Source organism: Alternaria viburni (assembly GCF_023758015.1).
Source record: "Alternaria viburni strain BMP 2772 chromosome Unknown scaffold_7, whole genome shotgun sequence".
NCBI lineage: Eukaryota > Fungi > Ascomycota > Dothideomycetes > Pleosporales > Pleosporaceae > Alternaria > Alternaria viburni.
In genome coordinates this window covers 980,317-1,005,491 of record NW_026055776.1, presented here as the reverse complement: position 1 = coordinate 1,005,491, position 25,175 = coordinate 980,317, and the positions used below count along the sequence as shown (strand labels likewise).

Genomic DNA, 25,175 nt, shown 5'->3' with positions numbered 1-25,175 from the left:
TCACACGATGCTACCTATAGCTCGACGCATGATGGCGAAAACACTATTCGGTGTAGGACGAAGATGAGGATAGTTGACAGTGTCACTACAGAAGGCTTTGTACCTTAGATAACATCCAAATCGGTCCAAGTGACCAAAAATTACACTCAAGAATGTCTGAACGTGTAATGTGCCTGTTGCGTCCTCAAATAGCGGAGAGTTTTCATGTATTTCATGAGACTGTTAAACAATCGACAGCCATAACCTTGCCATGCTGGTACAACAAAAGTGATCATGCGACTGGAAACACGACCTCAGGATTCTCTCTCAGCCACAACACCGCTATGATATAAAAAGTGGCGGGATTGTACATGGGCTTGCTGGATATCTCATCAGCTTACCTTTGAAACCCGTCGTGCCGGTTTCTTCGCGATTCACCAACTCTCATGGACTTTGCCATCTGCCCTTCTTGCGAAAAATGCGTGAAGAGTCTTTCCATCTTTCATGCGCATGCCTATTGAAAGTATGCTGACTTGTAGTCTTGAAGCATGATCACACCTCCAGCCGAACATAAACATCACACTGCACGAAACAAGGTAGCATATCATGGGGTGTAAATGTGCCTTCCGTTCATCTATCATGAATCCTCACATCTCCAACATGCCCATGTTCTTCAACAAGGAGAGTGGAGAGAAAAGAGAGAGTAAATAGGAGGAAATCCGCTCGTTACATTGAGCCAGCACACCTCAACCCCCTGTGTTTTATACCAAAAGACCCAAATGTTCTACCCATACACCATGTCGTTAGCCCACCAGTATGTCCGTCTCACGACGGCCGGCTGGCAGGCAGTGCCGGCGGGGGGTATCATCGTCCCATCGTATATCCCTTCCTCCTTCTCATCTCACAGCGGTGGTGAGCGCACAACGAACGAACGAACGAACAAAAAACGCAACAAATCCACAAAAGCAGCAAATTGGTATATATTCTTTTTGCGCCGTAATTTGGGGAATCATTCAGCAAAAGCAAAGCAAAAGGGAGAAAACACCTGTAAACAAGCAAAAAGACAAACGCAATACAGAAAACGCAAACAGCAACAACAACAACCAGCCAGGCTAGGCTTTTGACGTGGGATATTTCGCCGTAGAGTAGGAGGGGGTATAATTCTTTTGTCGTCGCACACGTACAAGAGACAATGAACGCGTAGCGGGGTATTCGTCGTTAAAGGCCGGTTACAGTAGTGGTATCAAATAAATGGTTCGAGATTGGTGTATCACTTAACGAGGAGGCCCAATAGGGGCCGGGTATCCAGATGCAGAATGAGAAGTACTGGGGCGCCCGCTGTCCACGGAGCCCCGCGGGTCGTACCTAGGGGTCACGTCCCCAGGCGCCGCCGAAGAGGAACCAAAAGGAAACTTGGACTCGAAACGAGGTGCTGGCATGGGCCAGCCGTTGTTGTGGTGCTCGTCGTCCGCGAGGTTGATGCCGCTGTCGTTCCACGGGTTGCGGTAGCTACCGGTGGATTCCAGACTGGCGAGGGATGCCTTGGAAGCATTGCTCGAAGCGTGCTTGAAAAGGGATCCTGGTGAGTTGGTGTTTTTGCGTCCATTGAAAATGGACGTGAAGGACGACATGCTACCTGGCTTGCGGAGGCGGTCGAGCATACCACGAGGCTCGTCATCACCAAAGTGAGAGCGTGTAGGTGAGTCGGTACTGTCGACAGCTGGCTCTGCGCGCTGAAGCAGCTTGGACTCGAAGAATGGCAGAGAGTCTTCGAAAGAGTCCGACTTGGGACGTGGAAGAGCTCCACGAACAGTGTTAGTGTCAAGGCCATGCATGACTAGGTGGTTAAGCAAGAAATCGATGGCATCCTTGAGTCCGCCAGCATTGTTTCTGGTGAAGACAATGTGGAACGCTTCAATCGTCTCTTCTTTGCCGTCGACAGTTTCGGTCTGCGCTTGCTGAAGCTGGGCATCGACCTCGTGCTGACTCTTGAGCTTGTCAAGTATTTCAGCCTTGAACTCGGCTGAGCGGATGTGCTCGCTGAGTTCCGTGGTAGATGGGAAGGCGAGATCATGGGATTCTGGAACCATACCCAAGAACTCGTCAACTGCAAAAGGTACCTGATACTCAGGTCCGGACACTGTAACAATGTCGCTGGCTTCCTCGGTGCTAGGGAATGTAATCTTGCAGTTGAACTTCTTCTCCAGCTCATCGATCTTGTCTAGACGAGCAATAAGCTCCCGATGGTACAGACGGTTGATGTTGATGGTCTCAGAGACAAATTCGGCGTCGGCCTTCTCAACCATGTCCATGATCTCTTGCTTGACCAAGTCGAGGTTCTGAGCATTACGCGCAGGGGTGCGACAGATGACGTTGTCGACCTTGATGTCATCTTCCTCCTTACCAAAACCGCCACGGTCCATGGCGTTGGAGAACTTGACGAAGACAGAGTACTTCTTCATGATGCGCTGGATGTGCTGACCACCGATGCCAATGATGCGCTTGTGGTACTGATCAGGGACATGGAAGGAAATGGAAGCAGGCATCTCCTGTTCGACAAGGTCTAGACCGTTCTTTGTAGCCTCATACTGGGCACCACGGACTACGATGTAGAAGTTGTACTCGTTGAAGCCATCGAAGACGATCTGCACACTGCTGTGGCTCATGATCTTGTTGATCTTGCCGTTCTTCTTACCACTGACGAACTCTTTGTGCTCATTGGCCAGCTCAATTTTGACGCTCATGTTGTACTGCGACTTCTTCACGAATGGGATGTTGCTGATGACCATTAGTGCAGCTCTGACAGCATCGTCGGATCCATAGATGTGGAAGTTGAGCTTCTCGAAGCTGACTTCAGCGCCAGAGTTGATGCAAATATCGGAGAGCATAGCGCGAACGTCGGCAGGTGTGGGCGGGCGCTGTGTGGGGTCAGGGTGGGTGATGAACCACGAGGCACTGTAAAATTGGCCGGCCTGGGGATGGTTAGTATAGATCCAAGATGGAGAATATGCCGAACTTACAAGCTGCATCAGTTCGCGCACAGTTCGCTCGACATGCAAGACGTCAGTGCCCTGAACACGCACAACACCACGCTGAACACCAAGAGGGGGCAGTAGGATGTACGAGCCGTTATTCTCGATGATCTTGCGCACCTTGTCCAGACGCTCGAGCAAGATGGCATCGAGCTTGGTATCAGTGACCATGACAGGCTTCACAAAGACCTTGGTGGACATGACTAGATCGTGCAGACGCTGCTTGGCGCGCAGTATATTCTCCGAGTTCTCACCCGTAATGTATACTAGATCATCAGGCCTTCGCTGAGCACCGGGCGGCGTGTATCCGAACAGGCGAGGGAAGGGCGGGGGGAAGTAGATGGCGGTGCCCGTGGCAGACTCGATCATCTTGATGTTTTTGCGCCCGCGTCCGCATATCAGGGTGTGCATCGTGAGCTCGAGCTTCATGGTATCGACGGTTCGCTTGAGCTGTGACGGCATCGAATTAGCATGGTGCGCTAGCGGGCATCTGTGGGGCTCTGAGAACTCACGATCTGGTCGATCATAATCAGCACACGCGTCTTCGCGTGCTCCATGGTCTCGAGGTCGCCGTAGATGGCACAGCGCAGGCGCGGGTCCATGCCCGTGTCAATGTTGCCATGGAAGCTGGCCGTCTCGATGTCGGGCTGCTTGGGCATGAGCAGGAAGATGTCGGCCTTGGTGGCCTTGGAGATGAGGTCGAGCTGGTTGAGCACGGCGCCTCTGACGTTCTGTGTGGGCGGGTCGATGATGAGCTGCGAGTCAATATCGACAAAAGACGATCGCTGTGCCAAGACGTCAGCATGTGGGCTAGAGGCGGAGAGCGCAGCATCAGCAGCCTACCAGAGAGATGGGCGTCGAGTTGAGGATGCGGCAGCGCATCGAGTTGACTATCTCGAGCTCGCCCGACAGACACACGTTGGTGACGAGCGCCCGCAGCGGGCCCCGCTGCAGGCCGGGCAGCGGCTTGGACTCGGCCGACGTCACGTTGGCCGAGACGCGTCCGTCGGTCTGCTCGCTCACTTCTCTGCACAGGTTCCGCAGGTTGTCGACGTTCTGGGCGTGGACGGGCAGCTTGTGCGTGGGCGTCTGGTCTGCCGTGCCTTCCGGATGGGTCCAGCGCGCCTTTGCCCCCGGGCTCGCCCACATGATGTCGTCCGGGTCGGGCCCGGCGAGGTTGGAGGAGAAGGGCACGTTGAAGGACACGTTGACCTGGGAGCCGGGCGCGATGACGGGCGGGGCGGACGTGGCCGTCGAGGGACGCTTGATCGGGGCGGAGACGGGCATTTCGTGGTTGGACCGCGAGAAGGAGAAGGCCGTCGACGGGGCCATTTTCTCCCAGCCGTGGCGGGCCTGTGCCGGGAAGTTGGATAGTTTGTGCATGGTGGGTGAGGAGACGCCCTAGGTGTTGGCGGGCGGGAGGTGGTGGGAGGAGAGAAGGTGGACGAGGAACCTGGGAAGACCGGAGAGGGAACCAGCTGTCGAGCGAGGCGGTGCGCGCCGCTGATTGGCCGGGGGGCGCTGGAGTGGGTCATACAAAAAGAAGCCATTCACCCCGTCGCACTCACCACACGCCCGCGAGATTGGTCCCTCGAATCTGCACCCGCGCTGCTTTTTGCTTCTGGTCGTGTGTCGTGCGCTGTCGCCTCAGGCAATGCGTGCTGCGCTGTATGCTGCGAGTGTGCTGCGTCGTGTGGTGGTCGCAAGCGCCCACGGGCCTATCGCTAAACGAGCATAGCTGACGCTCCGACAAGGCTGGCTATTACGAGTACACCATCATGCCATGTCCGAGTCAGAATAGAAATCTAGAATACAGCTCCCCGTCGTCGCTCATCGCCCTCCACGCAACCCTCCCCACACGCATCAAACAGGCTCGGTTGCGGGAGAAACAGTCCGTGTGACGAAATCGCCCAAACACTACCTCGAGAGCTTGCCTCTGCACATCTCTTGGTATCAGAGCCCAGAGCGTGGTTACGTCTCCCCTGCAGTGCGATGACGGCTGCCCGCTCGCCAGGCTCAATCAGGCAAATCTCACCCTCTAGTCGGCACCACAGCCGAGAAGCGTCCTGCGCGGATGCGGCACTGAGACACTGCGGCATCGAGTCACTGGACTGCATATTTTTTGTCGCGTCTGATACTATCGAATTGCATGAAGTGAATACACTGCGTCAACAGTGCCTAGTCAATGCTACAGACTATTACAACTCTCTAAAAGACTAACACTCTCTTCGTCTCAAACGCTAACCAAACTATCCTACAGCTACACTTCCACCATGCTAATAGCGCATGTACGTGCGACGCGGCTCGCCCACAAACGGCTCCGAAGCGACCTCCATAGGTCCTTCTTCAACATATCGCCTGCTCTGAGGTGCGCCAACATAGCGACGCTCATCAAAAGGCTCCTGCATCACACTGACCTCACGGAATCGAGGCTGTGAGGCGCGAACAGCGGACGGCTGGATGCTCTCGTGTCGGACGTAGCCTTCCGGAACTTCTCGACGAACAACTTCTGGCCGCATACTATACGATCGCGCTGAAGCATACTCTCGTGGCGGGCCCATTTCCTCGTACTGTGGCGCAGCGCGGTATTCCACCTCTACAGGACGGCGAGAGGGTTCTCTCTGCCTATACGGGCTCTCGATCATTTCAGGTTCCGACGCCTCGACATAACGTCGAGGAGGCGGGGGCATTCTCTGAACAGCTTCTTCTTCGTACATTTCTGGTCGTGCCGGTGCACGCATCGTGGGCTCCCGCGTCACAGCCCGCTCGTAGTATGGCTCAACCTCCACTCGCCTGCTAGGTGGCGCCATCGACTCTCGCGCATCCATTGGTGCCGCATAGTACTTTTGTCCATACTGATCCACCACAATTCTGCGTGGCGGCGGAGCCATGAGCGGCTGAGAGGGCATGTATTCATGTATAGGTGATCGCGAACGTTCGCGTACGTATCTGGGTGCGGCTGATGGGCGGGCTGAGGCTTCGCGGAAAACGGGCGCCTCGGCGCGTTCGACAAAGGCATGGGATGCTGCCCGAATCTGTCGAGGCTCTGGCGCTGCGTACATCTCGTTGACACCACCTGGCGAGTAGGGGCGTCGAGCATATTGCAGACTTGCGACCCGCCTGAGGTCCTGTTCATCGCGCAGCGATTTCCGCTGCGGCGTGCGTATGACGGTCGGGGACAAGGGCTCGTCGTACTCGCGGTAAGATCGTGCCATAGGTTCCGGGTCGCGGTAGTAGACCGGCTGTGTTCTGGGGCTGCCTTGCGCAGAAACAAGCTCTACCTCATCGGGATGAGGCTGTAGCGCACGACGCTTACTAGGTTGTGAGTCGGGATAAGCCGTGAAAGGAGGTGGTGACTGCGGCTCTTCCTTGATGTACGGTTCTGGCGAGTTGACAACGCGTTTGTTGGCCTGCTGCTGACGCTTCTTCTCGTCGCGCTCGCGTTTCTCTTCTCGTCTCCGCTTGCGAGGGTTGTGAACTGGTGCTGCGGGACCGGTCGGACTTTGACGGCGTGATCTGCGAAACGTTAGCATGATTACAAGAAGGAAAATAGATGGAAGAGAGGAAATTGGAATAGAGACATGCAAGGACAGCTATGACTGATCTCAAGGCAGCAGAGATAGTGACCCATAATACAGTGACGCTCGCTACCAAACCCAGGGTCATGCCACAACCTGGATGGACGAACCTGTCGCGAAGCAGGTCGTTGACTCAATGTGCGAGAAGAGAACAGAAGTGAGAAGAAGAGAAATCTTATAGTATCATACCCGTTCGTGCCGCCATGGCGGTTGCGCTGCCGACCCCTCAAGGGTTCGCTTGGACCAATCTCGGCTGGAGGTGGAGAGTAGTCTTCCTCCTCCTCGCCTTCCTCGTGCAGCTGTGCAGGCTCAGGCTCATAGATTTCTATGTCATCGGCCGGCTCATAAGCCTCTTCGTCAAGGTCGATCACAGTGGGCTCGGCTGGGCGAGAGTGGACATTCACTTGCTGAGCTGTGGGCTGCGCCTGTGATGTCAGTGGAGCTGCATCAGCATGCGTGTGGTCAGCGCGATCAACATCCTCTGAGGACCAACTGTTCGCCTTGCTAGAGTAGTACGAGTTTTCGTCAAATGACTCAACGTCGTCGCTGTTGTTAGTCGCAGACGGTAAGCCAGATACAGGCGGGACCAGTTGGTGGGCCTTGATCAAACACTGCTCGACGTCGATGAGAGCTTCTCGCTCGTCTGCATCGTTGCCACGGCCCTTTTTATCGAACTGGTCCTTCAGTGCGCGTTCTATCTGCTGCCGCTTGAGCTGCTGTTCCGCCTTGACCAGGTGTTCGGATTTTGTGAGCAAGATGGGATCGATGCTCGAAGAGGATGACTTGGCCGAGTAGGGTCGTTGTGTAGGGGGTATAGGAGACGTGGGAGGGCGTGCTGAAGATGCTGGACGCGGAGGAAATAGTTGCGATGAAGATCCGTTGGGTGTGCCGTTGGTGGTGGGTCTGCTAGAGGCAGTCTGCGGAAGACGCGGTGCAACCTGTTCAATTACTTTGGGTGGAAGATGGATACGCGGGTGTTGGCTAGCAAGCACTTGGTCGCGTATCTGCAAAATCTTCTGGAGGAACTCGGCCTCGCGAAGCACCTCTGCAGACACTGTGCTGGCACCGTTCAGATGCGACGGCACTGCGGCTGTCGACATGGAAGCGATTGGCGCTGCCATCACAACAGACGCGAACTGACTTTAGTACTGAACACCAACAAGCGAGCGCAAGACTGGCGATTATACAAATACAGGCGAAACCCGCAGCTGTGCGGGGTGAGAAGATGATGAAGGGGAATGAGTGTATGGAGAGCAACACGCCAGCGAGTGGGCAATGAATGTCGGAGCCACGGCGCGTTTTGGTTTTCAGCAGGTGCACGCGCCAGCGCCAGCACTAGGCCCGAAGGGGATGGTGACTTCTCCATGTACCCATCACGCCTTCTACAACTGTGAATGCAGCAATCGCATCCATTCGAGAGAAACTGTGAAGACTTGCTTTCTTTTGGTCTGTGATACTGCGACAAGGTATGACGCCAACACTATATCCTGTGCGTCATAACTCGAAACTTACACTAAGCAGACAACCTTTGGAATCTTCCAGCGCCACTTACCTAGACAACGCATATCCCACCTTTTCGATATCCCAAATCAATCATCATCTCCAGTGTTTGTATCGTATCAAAAGAACCGCAACCATGTCGTTCAACACAGCAGCGCCGCCAGAGACCATGGAGTACCGTTCACACCCTCAGCATGACTCAACAGCAAACAACAGCGCCGAGGTCGACGAGAACGAGAAGCCAGTCTTCTTTTTCGACATCGACAACTGCCTATACCCCAAGAGTCTTGATATCCACCGGATGATGGCTGAGCTGATTGATCAATTTTTCCAGAATCACCTCAGCTTGTCCCAAGAAGACGCCAATGAACTCCACTACCGCTATTACCGCGAATACGGTCTTGCGATCGAAGGGCTCGTCCGACACCACAAAGTCAATGCACTGGAGTACAACAGCAAAGTAGATGATGCGTTACCACTAGAAGATGTCATCAAGCCCAACCCCGAACTGCGCAAGCTGATCGAGGACATCGACACAAGCAAGTGCCGCTTATGGCTCTTCACCAATGCGTACATCACCCATGGCAAGCGTGTCGTCAAGCTTCTGCAGATTGATGATCTGTTTGAGGGTATTACTTTCTGCGACTATGGCTCGGACAAGTTCTACTGCAAACCGCACGTGGAGATGTACGACAAGGCGATGGCAGAGGCGGGTATCAAGTCGAACGAGAAGTGCTACTTCGTTGGTAAGTGCTCATAACATTGTATTCTATTCATACATTACTAATCCCTTGATATAGATGACTCTTATATCAACTGCAAGGCAGCAGAGGGACGGGGATGGAAGACGGCGCATCTGCTTGACGAGAAAGATCCCGCACCTGCTCAGCCAGCAAGCAAGTACCAGATCAGGAGCCTACAGGAGCTACGAAAGATCTTCCCGGAGGTGTTCAAGAGTTCGTGAGAAGATGTATGACTGTACATTGTCGCAAGATGATGGACCGGGGTCTGCACGGCCACATCATGCGCACTTGCGGATCTTCATGACCATCACGATTACGACTAGATGATAGACTAGATTCAAAGACATATAGAAGGATAGAAGGATAGACGAGCTGGTTGGTATGAACGAACAAGCGTTCGCAGCTACCATGGCTCGGCATCTTATCTTTCGCCGAGCCAGTGCACGTCTCCAGTGCTCTTGCGTACCATAGCACCACATCTAGGCAGCAACAACCGTCCAACTCTTCCTCTATAAAAAACCTTCAAATCCTCTACAGAAATAACCAATGAAGACACCAAAGCAATACCAGACCATGTCATCAACCACCCCAACGTCCTCCACCCCACCCGCCCCGCAATCCTCCGCATTACCCCCAACCCACCCCTTCAACACCACCTCTACCAACGCAACCACGCTTGCCGATCCCACAACCCAGCTTCCACTCGTCACCGACGCCGTAACCCCAACGCGCAAACCGCTCCTCCGCCTCGAACTCCGCGACCTCTCCTCAAATGGCACCCGCGCCTTCCTACGCCTCACACACGCGTCGCACGCGCTTGAGCACGCCGTCGCGACCGTGCTCACACACCTCTACAGCGGGCTCCCCAAAACATGCATACCAGGCACGCGATCCGTAACGCTAGTCCTCCGCGAAATGGACGGCGTCGCATACACAACAGGTCTCGATCTCGACGACGACCACAAGGAAATCCACCTAAACACGTCTTACATCTCGCACGTGCCTGAGTCGCGGCAGAAAGAAGAGATACTAGGTGTACTTGTGCACGAAATGGTGCACTGCTGGCAGCATAGTGGGTTTGGGAGTGCGCCGACGGGGTTGACAGAAGGTGTCGCGGATTGGGTGAGGTTGAAAGCGGGGTTTGCGCCGCCGCATTGGAAGAGGCATGGGGATTGTGAGTGGGATGCTGGGTATGAGCGGACGGGCTATTTTCTGGAGTGGTTGGAGAAGGAGCATGGGGAGGATGTTGTTAGGAGGTTGAATGAGGGGATGAGGGAGAAGAAGTATGATGGGGAGGTGTTGTGGAAGGGGTGTTGTGGGAAGGGGGTTGAGGAGTTGTGGGAGGAGTACAAGAAGAGTTTGGAGGGGTGTGAGTAGCATTGGGGAGTTGTAAGAGTTGGTGGGAATGTGGATTGGCGTGGAGTATTACACATGGAGGTTCGGAGGATAGAAAGACGCAGGCTATATCACGGACGACTTTACATACCACCAGTACATCATTGTACAGCATTCACCGAACATTCTCGACTCCCCATCTACCTCCGCCTTCTAGCAGGAGCAGCGTTTCTAGCAGGAGCAGCCTTCCTAGTAGGAGCAGCATTCCTTGCACCTGTAGACCCCGACACTGCCGCTGGTTTCGCAGCACTCTTCGCAGCGTCTCTCCTCTTCTTCTTCTCCCATTCTTTATGCTGGTTATCAAGTTTTAACCTGAACGCGGCGTCATTCACCAACTCTGCCTTTGCAACCGGCTCTTTCTTTTGCCGCTCAGCTTTAGTCCTCTCTTGTTCTGCTTTTCGAAGCGCTGCCTCGAAGTCGTCGTCTTCCTTCTTCTTGCGCTTCTCTTCCTTTTCTTTCTTATCTTTCTGTTCCTTTGCGGCTCGACCTTTCTCTTGGTCTGCCATATGTTGAGCTCTAGAAAACTCTTCATCCTCTTTTTTCTTGCGTTTCTTTTCTTCCTCCTTTTCTTTGTGCTGTTTCTTTAAAGCTTCGACCTTCTCGTCCTCCTCAGCTTTAAGCTTCTTCTTCTCTTCCTTCTGGAGTGCTGCTAGTCTATCCTTCTCTGCCTTTTCAGCTTTGTCTTTCACTTTCTTCTGGGCTTGAAGCTCTTCTTTTTCTGCTTTAAGCTTCGCCTGCTCTCCTTTCAGACGCTCAGCTTCGACGCGGGCATCCTCCTTCTTCTTGCGTTTCTCTTCCTCTTCCTTCGCCTTCCGCTGTTTCTTGTCAGCTTGATCTTGCTCTTTCTTTTCGTATTTAACTAGACTTTGCTCTTGTTTCGGCTGATCATGGCCTTTCTTGCCAAATAAGACCAGACTTTGCTCTTGTTTCGGCTGATCATGCTCTCTCTTTCCAAACTTGACCAAACTCCGCTCTTGTTTCGGCTGCTCAATCATCAATCGGGCTTCTATTCTCTTCTGACGTTTCTCTTCCTTTTCTTGGTCTCTTCGTGCGGCGGCTCCTTGTTTGGCGGTGGCCAGTGTTGTGGGCGTCTGTTCTGTTGCAGCTTTATTAGAGGCTGTGCGCAGTTCCTTCGCTGCAGCTTGCGTGATGAGCTTCCGTTCCTTCGCTTCGGCTTGCATTATCAGCTTCTGTCCCTTTGCGGCTTCTTTGGCTGCTGTCTTCAGCCTCTGTTGCTCCGCCTTCTCGGCCGCTTTGGTATCCGTGGTCTCATGCTTCGCACTCGATCTGAATAAGCTGAATTTTCGATGTTCAGAGCTCTGTGTATGGCTTTCAAGCGACTGGAATTCCCTCGCGCTGGATTTGTGATCCAAATTCTGCTCCTTATCATGTGGCTTGTTATCGATTGCGAGTTGCTTAGCTTCGAGCCTCTTGTCCTTGGCCGCTTCCTTGGTTGTGAGTTTCAGTCTTTGCTTCTCTGCTTCGGCGGCTTTCTTGGCATCAGAGGACTCAGGCCTTATGAGAGACTTCAGTTTCAACTTCTCCTCCTTGTCTTGGGCCTTCTTCTCAGATGCGACTCGTTTAGCTTCGAGCTTCTTCCGGGCCTCTTCCGCTTTTTGAGCATCTTTCTCAGCTTTCGCAGCACTTGGCTCCCCAGACTTATCGGCATGCTTGTTGGTAAATGGAACAACTTCCTTACCAACCTTCTCACCCCCCTTCTTTTCGCTCTTCTCATCAGCTTTCTCAGCCTTGTGCACCATTTCCAGTTTCGAGGCTGCTTCCTTCGCTTCGGCTTTCTTCTTTGCATCCGCATCCTTCTTCTCATCCTTAGCCTTCTTGTTGGCGACTTTGGAGTCTGCGTCTGTACTGTCTGACTTCGCCCCACCGTTCTTACTCTCCTTAATCTCAGCGTCCTCATGTTCAGCATCCCTGGGTTCAGAACCCTTGTTTCCAGAATCCTTATGTTCAGAATCCTTATGTTCAGCGTCCTTCTCTTTCTTAGCCTTTCTTAGGGCTCTCTTCTCCTTGATGATATCTTTATTAGAGGGCCCTTTCTCGGTCTTGGCGTTCGTAACATGTTCGTTGTTGATCGTTCGGTTGGTAATCGTCTGATTGGTGATCGTCTGGTTGTTGACCGTCTTGTTGGTAATCGTGTGGTTGGCAATCTTCTGATTAGTCTTTGCGCTGTCTTCTGCGCTCTCCTTCCCCTTGGCTGGACCATCTGCGCTCTTCTGATCTTTAGTCGTATTGTCATGTTTGGTACCTGAGGCAGCAGCTTCTTTCTGTGCGTCAGCTTCTTTCTTCGCGGCTTTCTTGTCTTGCTTCGCTTCCTTCTTCGCCTTCCGCGCTTCCTTTATCTCAGCCTCCGTACGCGCAGGTTGTTTAGCAGCATCTTTTTGTGTGTCGTATGTGCCTTCCTTAACCGGTTCACCCGCGCTCTCTGGTTGAGGATTGACGTCACTCCCCGCAACCTTATCTAACCTCTTTGCCTCTTTCCTGTCCTTTCTTCTTTGCAAGACCAACTCTCGATCCACCACAGGTTTATGCTTGGCACCGTTCGCATTCGCGCCGTTTCCGTTGTTGATGCCTTTGCCTTGAGCGTTGGGGCTACTAGGGCTCTGCGCAGCCTCCGAATTTGCCTCCTGCGCTTCTCGCCCCGCCTGTGCGTGTTGCCATGGTCCTGGTACGCCGTGCATACCCAGGTGTAGTTCATCACCACGTCTATGACTGGCGGGATCCATGTGACTCTCACCTTGGTGACCACGATCTCTAGGATCGCCGCGCTGCATATATGGGTGTCTTTCTTGATGCAGTCCGTTACCATGTCCTTCTTCGGCGCGATCCAGATGATCTCCGCCCGGATGACCATGACCTCTAGAATCGCCATGTCGTGTATCTGGGTATCTTCCCTGTTGATGGCCATGGTTACTGTCCCAAAGGCGACCGTCTTGTCGACCCTGTTGTCCTTGTCTCGCATGATCTCGATGATTTCCGCCCGGAAGGTCATGACCTCTAGAATCGACATGTTGCGTATCTGGGTATCTTCCCTGTTGGTGGACATGATTGCCATCCCAGTGGCGACCGTCTTGTTGACCCTGTTGTCCAGGTTGTCTTGCGTGATCTTGATGACTTCCGCCTCGGTGATCATGACCTCTAGTATCGCCGTGGTGCATATCTGGATGTCTGACCTGTTGGTGACCATGATTGTCGTCCGAATGACTGCCATGTTGTTGATCATGATGTCCTTGGGTTTCATCATGCCCTCCAACTGCCCTGTTTCCATCGGCTTGCGGTCTCGCCATAGCATTACCAGCCTCCATCCGTCGCTCTTCTTCCTCTTCCTGCATACGCTGCCTCTCCTCTTGTTGATGAGTCTTCTTTTCCTGATCAGCAGCCTTCTTGTGCGCTCGCTCTTCGTCTTCGCTTTCCTTTCTCAATCTTTTCTCCTCAGCTTCAGTGCCTCGTCGAGCCTTTTTATCTTCTAGTTCGGCCTGGCGTCTCTGGACCTCCATTTCCCGCTCGGCACGCTTTGCTTCTTGCTCCATGGCGTGTTCTTCCATACGATGGGTAGCTGCAGCAGCCGTGTCCTCCATCGTGCTTTTCTTTTCAGCCAAATGCATCTGCCTCTGGGCTTCTCGCTCTGCCTTTCTGCCCTCTTGTGTCACGGAGCGTTCTTCAATGCGTTGAGATGCTTCCTCTGCTCTGAGCTCAGCTTGCTCTTGTGCTCGCTGAGTCTTTTCGGCCGCATCGAGTTCTCTTTGAGTCTTGCGGGCTTCTCTATCGATTTCCTGTTGCTCTCGTCGCTGAACGGCATCCTCGGCTTTACGTTCCCGCATCTCCTCTGCCCGTGTCCTTTTCATTTCTATATCATTCGCCCGCTTAGCCTTCTGGGCTTCGCGATCCATCTCGCGCTGTTCTTTCCGCCGTTCATCCTCCTCGGCCTTTCGTTCGCGTTTGGCCTCCTGATCTTCCACTCGACGAGTCTCACGTTCCTCTCGATCAGCCTCTTTCTGTTCATCCTTTCGCTCTTTCTCTTCTGCTTTCTTTTCGTCCTTTCGCTCCTTCTCTTGGGCTTTCTTCTCGTCCTTTACTGCTTTCTCCTCCGCCTTCTTCGCATCTTTCTCTTGCTTTGCAAACTGGCGAGCTTCATCTGCTGCTTGCTTCCGAGCAGCTTTATCTGCAACTTCTTGGGCTTTTTGTTGTTCTCGCAACTGTTGCTGTTGGTACTGTGCCTGTTGTTGTGCCTGATACTCTTCATCTTCTTGAGCTCTTTGTTGTTCTTGCCACTGTTGCTGCTGCTGGAAGGCCCGCTGCTGTGCCTCGGCCTTTTCGGCTTCCTGATCAGCCCAGTCCGCATCTTCCCTGGCGGCGAGTTCATCATCCGCATGCTTCTGCTGCGCTCGTTGCATCTGAAGTGCTTGTTGACGCTGTGCATGTTCGAACTTTCGCTGGGCAGTCTCGCTGGCCGCCGCTTCTGCAGCTTCTTGCTGTGCTGCGAGCTCATCTTCTTCCTCTTCCTCTTCCTGCGCTTGCTGCTGCGCTAGTTGTCTTTGTTGCATGGCAGCTTGAATATTCTCTTGGCGTATCCTGTCGATTTCTTGTCTTTGGGCTTGGATCTGTTGTCGCTGCGCTTGATAATGCGCTGCTTCGGCCGCGGCTTCGGCCGCCTCCAGTTCTTGCGCCATTCGCTCGTCTGAAGCCTTCTTTGCCAATGCAGCTCTGATTTGCTCTTGACGTTGTCGCTCCATTACCTGATCCTGAGAAGGCATCTGCATTTGACGTCCTGCTGAGTCGTATGACTGTCCTTGAACGATCGGTCCCCGCGCTAGATCGTCGTAGTCGTCGGTGCCTTCTTCCTCCCCTTCTGCTTCTTCCATATATTCTTCATATTCGTCTTCCGCTTCCTCCTCTTGCATCGAATGCTGGTAGGGCTGCTGCCATAATGGCAGGCTTGTTCGGGAGGTTTGCGCAGTTTGCGGAGGAGACGGAGCAACATCTTGGAAGTGGTGGTGTTGCATAGAGATATCTTGGCGCCGATCTGCTTGTCGCAGTTCAGAAGGCGTATGTGAATGTACTGGAGCTCTTAGACTAGAAATTTGGCGTTGTTGCGGAGGCATTGCCCGGGGATCGTGGCCATTCGGTCCTGGCCTCAGTGCTTCTGAAACCACGGAAGACTTTTGAGGGTAGCCAACAGGCGGTATCTGAATATTGCTAGCTGACTTATGATGTGGCGACCCGCCGTCTTCATGTTCGCTGTCGCTCTCAGATGTCTCATCGTCTGAAGCTCGTTCATAGTCACTGCCGTCAACGTCGCTGTCTTCCAAGTGCTCATCTTCATCGTCCCCTGTACCTTCAACCTTGCTATCAAACTTCTCTTCCACGTCACTATCGTCTTCTACTTTGTCTCTAGTATCTTCATCGCTGATTTCACTGTGATAAGACTCATCGTCGGTATCGTAGTCATCAGTGGGAAGTCCTTGATTGCGTGGATCAATAGCGACATGAACAGCGATGGCTGGTTGTGCGACCGCCATGATATATGATGTCGTTGGTATGTAACTCGATTGGTTGAACTGCGAAGTGTGTAAAATCAGGCCTGCCTGTATGGTGTGATAAGTTGGTGTCTAGTTGGGGTAAATATAGTCAAGAAGATGGCCTAAGAACACTGGCCACGTCTAGGATCTTATACCTGGCTCAGAAGAATTCTTAAGCAAGACTGTGAAGCTTTCGTTGAACATGCAGTATTGATATCGAACTCGGGCGTGTGAATCGACCCAGATCATGACGACATCAGCACGTCGAAGCCTGCGTTTGTCATACCCTCGTGTGTAGTCTTGAAGTCTGAGAACGGCGACTGACGAGTTCTTCTCCATTCGATTCAAGGGCACTTCAACATCCACATCCCTATTGAATTTCTCTCCAGGTAACAAGCATAATGGCTACATGATCAGGCATTCATGTACGAAGCATCGCACATGCTTGTTGTGATACAGCAGTCCTTCAACGACAAAGTAGTGAATCTTAGCCTATCAGTGAAGCGTGTATTAGAAACACACCGCCCATAAATTTAGCTCTCTAGAGTTTTGTAGTCATAACCAGACTCAACCACTGCGCTCAAACACATCGACTGGGATTAAACGACACAGCCAGGAACTACACAGAAGTTCTACCAAATTCGGAATCCCTATCTTTACCACCAAGTAAGCTTCGCAGAAGCCACCTAATTGCCATACAACAAACGTCCACCCGCGACTTCATCACACATCGCCACGACCAACCATGTGCATCGGCGTCAACAGCGAAGTCTGCCCTGACTGCGGCAACAACGGCAAAGCCCACGACCCCTACCTCCAAGGCGGTACAAAATGGATCCGATGTCCAGCCTTCATCAAATCAATGACAGGAAAGGAACCCTCAGGGCCTAAATGCGAACCCATCATGCGCGATCAGATTGGAAAGAAAGGGGACTGTGCAGTCTGTATATCACGGAAGACATTTGAACAGAGGAAGGCAGAAGGGAAAATGACGCCGAACGAACTGAGACTGGAAAGAATGAGGCTGGCGAAGGAGAGATTTGACAAGGATGTGAAGACCAAGAGGAAGGAGCTGTGGGGAGATCAATAGGGCGGATTTGATGATGGAGATACTGGTGCTCCTTGAATTGCGGAGGGGCTACATGTGTACTGTGATATTGCGATGTGATTTAGTAGTTCTTCAAGCTTGAAGTGTGAATTTCAGCTTACCTGTAAGACATAAACCGTTCTCGAGTCCTCTAAATATCTACGTCCTCGAATATAAATAACTGTCAATCAAGAAAGCACTACACTAAACCCGCCTGATTACATCGATTTGATATCGGCCACTTACCTAGCCACCCTACTTCCAACAAGCTCAACACTCAGTCTATACCCGAGTTCAACACTACCAAAGCCGCGTGTCCACCCAAACCACGAACCAGCACATCTACCCACCATAATCCAAATATGTGTACAGGCATCCGCGTCCAAACCTGTCCCGATTGCAAGCAGTGTGGGCCAGACCACGCACCGTACCTCCAAGAACATGTACAAATAATACCATGTGCAGCGTCCAGCGTACCAGTATCAGGAATAACTCGCGTCGCCACCAAATGTCCCGGACTAATTTTCAAAGACGATCACACGCTGTCGCGGGGGCCTTGTGTGGACTGTTTGTTGAAGGCGCGCCAGATTGCCGAGAGAGAGGCTGAATATAAGCAGCAGCAGAATAGGAGAAGTGAAGCGAAGAAAACTCTTACGCCGGCCGAATACAAGCAGCAGCAGAACCAGAAAAGTGAAGCGAAGAAAAATCTCAAGGCGGCCAAGAGTGCGTGGAAGGCTACTGATCCAACTAAGGCATCTACCAAGAAGGTGGCTAAGGATACTGCTAAGAAGACTCCGAAGAAGACCCGGGGCGCCGTGGAGAAGAAGACCCCGAAGAGGACGACTAAGGATATGACTGATCAGGCTGCTGCGGAGGTGTTGGTGAACATGTCTCATTATCAGCATCAGAAATAGGCTGCTTGACCTAGTGCTGAGGGCGGAACCGCAGGATAGGAGGCTCGTGATCGGTAGATGCGGAAGTCTATATGAGAATGTGTCTGATTACTTTACATTTGTATTAGTTCAAGGTTGAGAATCGGGGTTAGCGATAAATGAGAAATATTAGTAACACTCTCTACACAACATGATAAATAACGATTGCAAACCCATCTACCCATCAACTTCCCACGGATCTACCTCCACACCCGCATTCCGCTCGAACCGTCTCCTCTGTTTCTCCTCCATCGTTGTGACGGTGAACAACAACCACGAGGGCCGCGCACTGAACCCGGAGGCGCAACCCACATAGACCTCCTCTGCACCGACCACGGATCTACATCCACACCCACACCCGCAACCCGCTCGAACCGTCTCCTCTCCGCTATATATACCTCGTTCTTCCAACTTGTCTCCCAAGCCTTGCGCAAATATGCTCTCGTTTCCTTGATGAATTGCACCCGGGTCTGACGTCCTGGGAATTTTTTCACATTAACATCCACACTCACATCCGCATTTTCCAGGACGATGCGTCCAGCTGACGCGAGTAGGTAGTATGACTCCTGGCACGGAAAACAGCAGGGTCGGTATGTGAAGGTGGGAAACCAGTTAACTCCAGGTTCTCTGCCGGGTTTGTGGAATTCGCCTTGCACAATGTATTGGAGGACGTGGAACACATCTGCGTAGATGGTAGATAGCTCCTCGAATAGCTCCTCCGAACTTCTTCGACGGGTATCTTCTGAAAGGGAGACCTGATTGAGCTGGGTGAGTAGGCATCGGGCGATGGTGATGTGGAAGTGATAGGAATATTCTTTTACTTCGTCCAAAACGGCGCGAATGTATGGAGGGAGACGTCCTCCATCGAAACGCGTATGGCGATTGGATAGACGGTCGATTACGCTGATACCTTTTGTGCAGGCGGCTACGCAAGCCAAGTCATTCTTGGCATGCTCAGCGTCATCAGCGCGTTCTCTGTGTATCGAAAGCTCGGTGAGGAGAACATGAGCATCGGGCCAGTGTGGTTGTTTGACGATTTGCATGGTGTCTTGTAGAAGATCCTCATGGGCGCAGCCTTCCATCGTGAGACGGCGACAGCCACGGATGCCATCTCGTATGGGTTGTAATAGCTGTTCTTGAATACGCCGTGAAGGAACCTCGCAATTTCCTTCCGCATCAGTGTTCGTACCTGCGTTCAGTGTGACGCGTAACTCTACCCCCATATCTGGTATCTTCGTGTGGCCATGGTGCATCCTTTCAGTCTCCAATCTCTTGCAGAATTCGCTCAGGTCCGACAAAAACATCACTATCCTGGTTGTCAAGGAGCGAGAGGAGCGAGAGGATCCAAGAGACCGGTCGAGCTGAAAGACGAGGTCCATCTCACAATGCGGGAAGACCTTTGGCTCTTCTTCGCTCAAACTGGGGTGTAGCTCTGGTATGCAGCCACCAGTGTGGCTGATGGAAAAGATGTGGATCGGTTGGCTGGGCCCGTGGAACCAGTCTTGTATATTACCATTCTGAACCTCGACGCGCACGAAAGTGTTGCTGTTTGACAGGAAGGGCTTTGCTTCATCATAGATCTGCTTGTTTGCGAGGAGTATATTAATGCCAAGACGTCGCCGCTTTACTATGGGTGCCTCCGCATGCAGGTTTAAGTATTCGCGGATAGTATAGCGAGCTGTTCGACAGCTATCGAAGCCTAGCGCAAATTCGTAGACATTGTCTCGTAGCTCGCGTGGTAGATCAAGAAGGCGGAAAGGCTGATCGGTGAGGTGAGTGTTCATGATGCTTGGCAGGAATTGTGGTGTAGGAAGGTAGGAGCGTTCAAGGCGCTGAAGTTTGCTTGTACACGGCTCCAGGGCTGACAGGAGCGGCTCGCTTCCACTGCATGGGTCTAGCGCATCGAGACAGAGTCATTCCACTTAGCTCAGACTGCTGCCTGGGCTTACGCAATCGCCAACAACGATAAGGCGTAAAAGTGGTAAAGTATTATAGTATTGACAAGGGCGTTGCGCAAACTCGTGGCATTAGCCTCTCGGACCGAAGTCAGATGATACGCCGGTAGAGTAACCGCACTGAAGCGCTACAATACATTGCCTAGGCAAGCAAGTTTAAAACCGTCCCGTCCAGATACCCCTCAACGCCAGAATGTCCGCTCGCCGGCATGACCATCAGTGTGCGTCGCAAAGTCCAGATCCATTGTTGGTTAAACCAACGGCATGTGTCAATCGTAGATAACTCTTACTCAACGCCCTCGACTTTCCTCAGAAATTCCCTGACGCGGCCAACCTCCACACCCTCGCCTTCTTCACTGTCCAGAGCCGCGACGAGACCTTCAAGACACTCTTCAATCCTGTTCTCTTCTACCTTTGTGCAAAGACTGACGACCTTGCGGTACATCATCTCCAGTTGCCCGTCCTTCTCTTTCAGCATCTTGCTCCGTTTGAGTAGCGCACCGTTCGCGTTCGTGTAGGTGTGTAGTCGTTGTTGGAGGACGGAGGCGGCGGGGAGTTGCTGGACTGCATAGGCCTGATATTGTGGCTGATGCGATACCTGTTTGAGCGTTGCAGGATCCAGTGGAATGGTTGTCGACAGATAGGGGGCTCCATCTGATGCGCGGCAATCCAGATGGTCGCCTGCTTGCCGGAGCTCGTAAGGCAAGTCGTCTTCCTTGATGAGCATGCCTGCACCTTCCACATCGGCGTATCCTATCCTCTTCTTCTCGTGCAAATCGATGTCCCCTGCATTGACAGAAAGCATATGCCGTTGTGGCTCAAGCCAACGCTTCAGATTCGATATCCGCTTAGCGCGATCTTGTCGTAAACGTAACCGAGCACGTAGTGACTCCAGCCTTTGTTGCTCCTGCTTCTGTTGAGTAGATAGTTGGGTGATCAGCTCATTTGTTTGATCTATGGTGTCTTGTTTCAGACGCGCTTCTTGCGTGAACTGCATTGAAGCGGACTGGAGAATGCCATTCATCACTGTAATCATATTAGTGGGATTCTCGTAATAGACACGAATTCAAACTTACAGGGTTGTATCTCTCGGCTGGTCTCTTCGACCTTGCTCAAGGGCGCCTTGCCCTTGCTGGGGCTGTTTGCGGCGATTATGACTTCGCCATCGCCAAGATCGCTGCCAACACCGAAGTCGATGGGTCTCGTGCCTTTGTGATTGGGTATGGTCGGGTCCGCCTGAACTTCCATGAGCTGAGAGATAATGTTGCGATTGCCTATCCTTGCGGCTAGGTTGAGTGCTGTGTTGCCGGCTTTGTCGCGTGCGTTGACCATCTCTTGCATAAACCTCATCAATCCTATTGGTTTCGGGTAGTTGCTGGTGTCGTGGAAAGAAGGCACCTGGTTGGCGCCAATGTTGCTGCGTACGAGGTACTCAAGAAGTGCCTCGAGGTAGTACTTGCTGGAGGCCGCACGCCCTTTTATGGCACAGGTCACCGCGATGTGATGCAGTATCGTCCGTCCCTGGGAGTCGCGGAGTTCGATAAGTGGCGCCAGGATCTCGAGCGTTTCTGGGAAGCAGCTGTGGTCCAGGCTGTTGTTGACGGAGACTGCACTCATTAGTGGTGTTTGACCGGAGGCATTTCCTCTGAACATGTTTGCTCCTTTGGAAACCAATAGCCTCATCAACGAGACTCGGGCCAGTGTCGCAGCCCAATGTAGAGCTGTATTTGAGGTGTTGTCAATTGGCATGTCCAGATCTGCGCCAGAGAGGTGAAGAATGGCTGGATGGTTCGTGAAGTCTGTCCTAGTCTGATCCGCGAATAGATCCGTAAGCATGGCTTGCTTCTCTTCGTTGTGCTTGGTGTCGGGGTGCGGTAGAGGTGGCAGGGCTGAGGGAACCTCGCCATCGGGAAGTGCAATGCGCTGTCCTGTCTGGTGTTGGTAGAAGCTCTCGCTTGGTTCTGTCGGCGAGCCTAGATCGCGCATAGACATGTCTGCGCCGTTGGGTTGTGAGTAGGATTCATCTTGGGATGTTCGCATGCGCTTCCTTGGCGGCTCTTGCGGGTCTTCAAGGCCTGTGCCATAGGCTGAGTCGGTGTGTCCGTTCTGCCCGCTGAAACTACGCTCCGATGCTACGCTCTGCTGGCTGCTGGTGCGGAACGATTCTTGGCTGGCGAGGGGTCCCTGTGACGGCCGTGCCATGCTTCTCCGGCCCTGCGAGGAGGAAGCGGGTCGCGGTGCGGGTGAATTCAGTCGCGCGACCTTGTTCATGGCGGCAAGTGCGCTGGTGGCTGTCGAGGAGATGTTGCTGAAAAAGGTACCGCCGACACTCTGGCTAGTAGTGCGGCCGTCCATGCTCTGGGTGTAGAAGCGCTTCCTGTTTGCTGCCATGGCCTGCTCTTTGGTGGGCGTCTCGATGCCCTGGCCCTGTCCCTGGTTGCCATCAACGCTGACATCGTAGTCCAGCAGCGGGCGCAAGACATCCTCGACACCGTACTGGCGACAAAACTCTCTGCCGCGGCGGTAGCAGATCCATGTGCCCTGGTACTTGCCGTAGCCGCCCTGGACCTTTTCGTGTTCGCCGTTCAGGATCTCCTTCTCGAGGACCTTGGTGCGCTTTCCTTTGTCAACGCCAGCCACCTTGAGGATCTGGGTGGCATTGAGCCAGCCGTCAGAGCGTCGGCGCATGACGGCGACCCGATTGACTTCCATTTCGTAGACAGAGACGCCCGAGTAAACAGCCTAGATTGTCAGCGACTTGGTGCGACTGCGCAAATGCTGTGGTGGTGGTGGTGCCTACGGTGTATATCTGGGGCTTCTCCATGGCGTGCTGCTGGTAGCCGTTCATGTCGGAAAAGGACCGGTTGAAGCCAGCGGGCGCAGCCATGAGTCCCTGGCTGTGGGGAGAGTTGGCGTACATGGCCGACTGGGGCGGCGAACCTGCGGGAAAGGATAGCGACGAGCGCGCGACTTGCATTATGTCAGCGCAGTGCTGGCGGGCGTGGTGATGGTGACTGTACGGGTCAAACGATCATGGGGGCAGGCGCGGACACAGACTGAGCGCAGCGTGGGCAGGTGCAGTCGGGGTGCGCAGGCGTGGGCCGTAAGCGGAAGCCTCGGTGGAGGGTGCGATGGGCGATAGGCGATATGCGCCGTATCAGGACTCGATGTTGATATGCGGGTGGGCGGGGGGTGAATGTGCCGTCGCTCGTGGAGACTCTAGAGGAGTGGAGATTCCAGAGGTCGCGTCTACGCGTCGCGGCCAATCAGCCGCCGCCCGAGTTTCCTTGCCCAGAGCACGGCCACGACCCGTCTGCTACCTTCCGGCTCGTCTCCCGCATGCCTACGCCATTCCAGCAGAGCGCGTCACGTCTGCGGCCAGTCCATCTGCTGCGTGCCCTGCTGCGTGAGGCGTCGTATCTGCCCGATGCGACAGCCCGCACCTACTTCCGCCGCTACATCGTCAGCCGATTCAAGGCCTATCAGCCCAAGCAAAATGCGACGGCTTCCTTCGACGTCCAGGCCGTGGAGAAGTACAGGCACAGGAGCTTCAAGAGGCGGCAGATAGCCATTATCAATGAGCGCACACGACCAATGCTCAGGAAAGGGCAGAAGGGCCTGAACTTCCTGCGCCGGGCCAACCTGGGCGAGATACCATGTCTGCAGAAGGTCCTGTTCTTCGCCTATGGGCGCATGGGAAGGAGAAAGTACATCCTGCTGGAGAGGTTGCTGACGCCAGACCATATCATGGACGGCGGCGCACTCGCAACGCCCGTCGACCCAGGGCAGGCACCGCTGCAGAAGCTCTATTACAGCAATAAGCGCTATCTGCAGTATTTCGATGCGCCCAAAGCCGCCTCCAAGACCGAGTATACCATCAACATCTCTAGCCGCTACTCCCGATTGCGCGCCGTCCTCAAGTCGCAGTGCCAGAAGGGCATCTCCATACACCGAGGGATCAAGCGTCCAGCCATGAAGACGCCTATCAACAATGTCTGGGAGCGACCCATGCCAATCAAGCGCGCGGTCAACAACGTCCGACGCTGGTATGCCGAGACTATGACGAGAATACTCCCTCCATTACCGACCGAAGAGTGGGATAATATACATGCCATGGTTGTTGGGGACCGAAAGGTCGATTTGGTCAGGCGGAGAGGCCGCGCTTCAGTGTTGAGTGCTGAGCCAGTCGTAGAAGACGACATCTTCGCCCGCACAGTAGAAGAAGGCATTGCCTTAGACAAGCCCAGCAGGGCAGACATGCCTGCAGGCGTGCAGCGACCGCATACCATCAACCCTAGGTTCATGAAACGCATGTATACAAAGCTCCTCATGCTCTGCTGCAAGGTCGAGTACGACGACGAGCAGAAGCGATGGAAAACAATCTGGGGCGAACCTATGAAGTACATTAAACCCAGCCTCTACAACGTCCCTACAGATGAAACGCTCTTTGCGGGTGTTGATGCTACAGGCAAGATCCCGAAGACGCCCAAGAAGCATCTGCTCGAGAAATCACAGCATGTCCAGCCACGGAATGCCGAGGGCGAATACATGCGTTTTCCCTTCTTTGCCGAACGGCTTCCAGAAGAGCACCCAATACGCAAGGAATTGGATGAGTGGAAGAGGAAACGTGCTGCTGCGAGAGGACAAAAGCGGGAAGCGTCGTAGCCCTGGAGGCGGGGCACTACCCCACAAACTTGGAACGCTGTAGGGCGCGTCTTACATGTCCATAAAGTAGGCAGCACTCAGCACCGTACTTTGATCGTCACAGTGCATCGAGCAACGTTTTGACAACCACAATGGCATCTTCAAGCGCAACAATTCGCCACGCGACCCGCGAAGGTAGAGTATCCCCAGCCTAGAGTAGAAGTCTACTAACAGCCTGTACAGATGTTCCTACCATCCTAGCCCTTATCAAGGAGCTTGCGCTCTACGAAAACGCCAGTGACAAGGTTGACTCAACTGAAGAAATCCTCAAGCGCACCCTCGCACACTACGATCCTTCCACTTCGACCTTCTCCGAAGGCTTCGCCCGTACACTCCTCCTCAGCGACCCCGACGGCACGGTAGCAGGCATGGCTCTATACTTCTACAACTACAGCACATGGACAGGCGTGCCAGGCATCTACTTGGAAGACTTGTTCGTCAAGGAGAGCTACAGGAAGAAGGGCTATGGCAAGAGACTCCTGAAGGAGCTCGCTGGGGAGGTGCTCAAGGTCGGAGGTAGGAGGCTCGAATGGAGCTGCCTGGACTGGAATGAGCCCAGTCTGAAGTTCTACGAGAGCGAGATCATAGGGGCGCAAAGGAAGACGGCATGGGTAGGCTTGCGTGTGGATGGAGACGCATTGGAGAAGCTTGCAAAATCGTAAGGGCAAAGAGTCGGAATTCATCGCATGCTCTCTGAAACATGACTCTGATTGTTGTTTGCTCTTGGTTGCCCTGT

The 25,175-nt window shown here is 53.4% G+C and overlaps 10 protein-coding genes across 10 annotated transcripts; 6 read left to right on the top strand and 4 right to left on the bottom strand.

The window, feature by feature from the left end:
• Window positions 1-1,253: 1,253 nt before the first annotated feature.
• On the bottom strand, window positions 1,254-4,394 carry J4E79_004304 (uncharacterized protein; the record flags this gene model as incomplete). Its single annotated transcript, XM_049353191.1, has 4 exons — window positions 1,254-2,951; window positions 3,000-3,461; window positions 3,524-3,796; window positions 3,855-4,394. The coding sequence occupies 4 exons, from the start codon at window positions 4,392-4,394 to the stop codon at window positions 1,254-1,256; spliced, it is 2,973 nt and encodes a 990-aa protein (XP_049212570.1).
• An 893-nt stretch (window positions 4,395-5,287) lies between these two features.
• On the bottom strand, window positions 5,288-7,689 carry J4E79_004303 (uncharacterized protein; the record flags this gene model as incomplete). The annotated part of the gene is made up of 2 exons (XM_049353190.1): window positions 5,288-6,527; window positions 6,779-7,689. The coding sequence occupies 2 exons, from the start codon at window positions 7,687-7,689 to the stop codon at window positions 5,288-5,290; spliced, it is 2,151 nt and encodes a 716-aa protein (XP_049212569.1).
• A 536-nt stretch (window positions 7,690-8,225) lies between these two features.
• J4E79_004302 (uncharacterized protein) lies at window positions 8,226-9,053 on the top strand (the record flags this gene model as incomplete). Its single annotated transcript, XM_049353189.1, has 2 exons — window positions 8,226-8,835; window positions 8,890-9,053. The coding sequence occupies 2 exons, from the start codon at window positions 8,226-8,228 to the stop codon at window positions 9,051-9,053; spliced, it is 774 nt and encodes a 257-aa protein (XP_049212568.1).
• A 325-nt stretch (window positions 9,054-9,378) lies between these two features.
• Window positions 9,379-10,209, top strand: J4E79_004301 (uncharacterized protein; the record flags this gene model as incomplete). The annotated part of the gene is made up of 1 exon (XM_049353188.1): window positions 9,379-10,209. The coding sequence occupies one exon, from the start codon at window positions 9,379-9,381 to the stop codon at window positions 10,207-10,209; it is 831 nt and encodes a 276-aa protein (XP_049212567.1).
• A 158-nt stretch (window positions 10,210-10,367) lies between these two features.
• On the bottom strand, window positions 10,368-15,761 carry J4E79_004300 (uncharacterized protein; the record flags this gene model as incomplete). The annotated part of the gene is made up of 3 exons (XM_049353187.1): window positions 10,368-12,887; window positions 12,980-13,500; window positions 13,538-15,761. 3 exons carry the CDS (start codon window positions 15,759-15,761, stop codon window positions 10,368-10,370), a joined length of 5,265 nt encoding a protein of 1,754 aa, XP_049212566.1.
• Window positions 15,762-16,506: 745 nt separating this feature from the next.
• J4E79_004299 (uncharacterized protein) lies at window positions 16,507-16,851 on the top strand (the record flags this gene model as incomplete). The annotated part of the gene is made up of 2 exons (XM_049353186.1): window positions 16,507-16,585; window positions 16,631-16,851. 2 exons carry the CDS (start codon window positions 16,507-16,509, stop codon window positions 16,849-16,851), a joined length of 300 nt encoding a protein of 99 aa, XP_049212565.1.
• A 359-nt stretch (window positions 16,852-17,210) lies between these two features.
• Window positions 17,211-17,762, top strand: J4E79_004298 (uncharacterized protein; the record flags this gene model as incomplete). Its single annotated transcript, XM_049353185.1, has 2 exons — window positions 17,211-17,256; window positions 17,314-17,762. 2 exons carry the CDS (start codon window positions 17,211-17,213, stop codon window positions 17,760-17,762), a joined length of 495 nt encoding a protein of 164 aa, XP_049212564.1.
• Window positions 17,763-20,021: 2,259 nt separating this feature from the next.
• J4E79_004297 (uncharacterized protein) lies at window positions 20,022-22,655 on the bottom strand (the record flags this gene model as incomplete). The annotated part of the gene is made up of 3 exons (XM_049353184.1): window positions 20,022-20,761; window positions 20,812-22,477; window positions 22,536-22,655. The coding sequence occupies 3 exons, from the start codon at window positions 22,653-22,655 to the stop codon at window positions 20,022-20,024; spliced, it is 2,526 nt and encodes an 841-aa protein (XP_049212563.1).
• Window positions 22,656-23,074: 419 nt separating this feature from the next.
• J4E79_004296 (uncharacterized protein) lies at window positions 23,075-24,400 on the top strand (the record flags this gene model as incomplete). The annotated part of the gene is made up of 1 exon (XM_049353183.1): window positions 23,075-24,400. One exon carries the CDS (start codon window positions 23,075-23,077, stop codon window positions 24,398-24,400), a length of 1,326 nt encoding a protein of 441 aa, XP_049212562.1.
• Window positions 24,401-24,531: 131 nt separating this feature from the next.
• J4E79_004295 (uncharacterized protein) lies at window positions 24,532-25,101 on the top strand (the record flags this gene model as incomplete). The annotated part of the gene is made up of 2 exons (XM_049353182.1): window positions 24,532-24,574; window positions 24,623-25,101. 2 exons carry the CDS (start codon window positions 24,532-24,534, stop codon window positions 25,099-25,101), a joined length of 522 nt encoding a protein of 173 aa, XP_049212561.1.
• Between the last annotated feature and the right edge of the window lie 74 nt (window positions 25,102-25,175).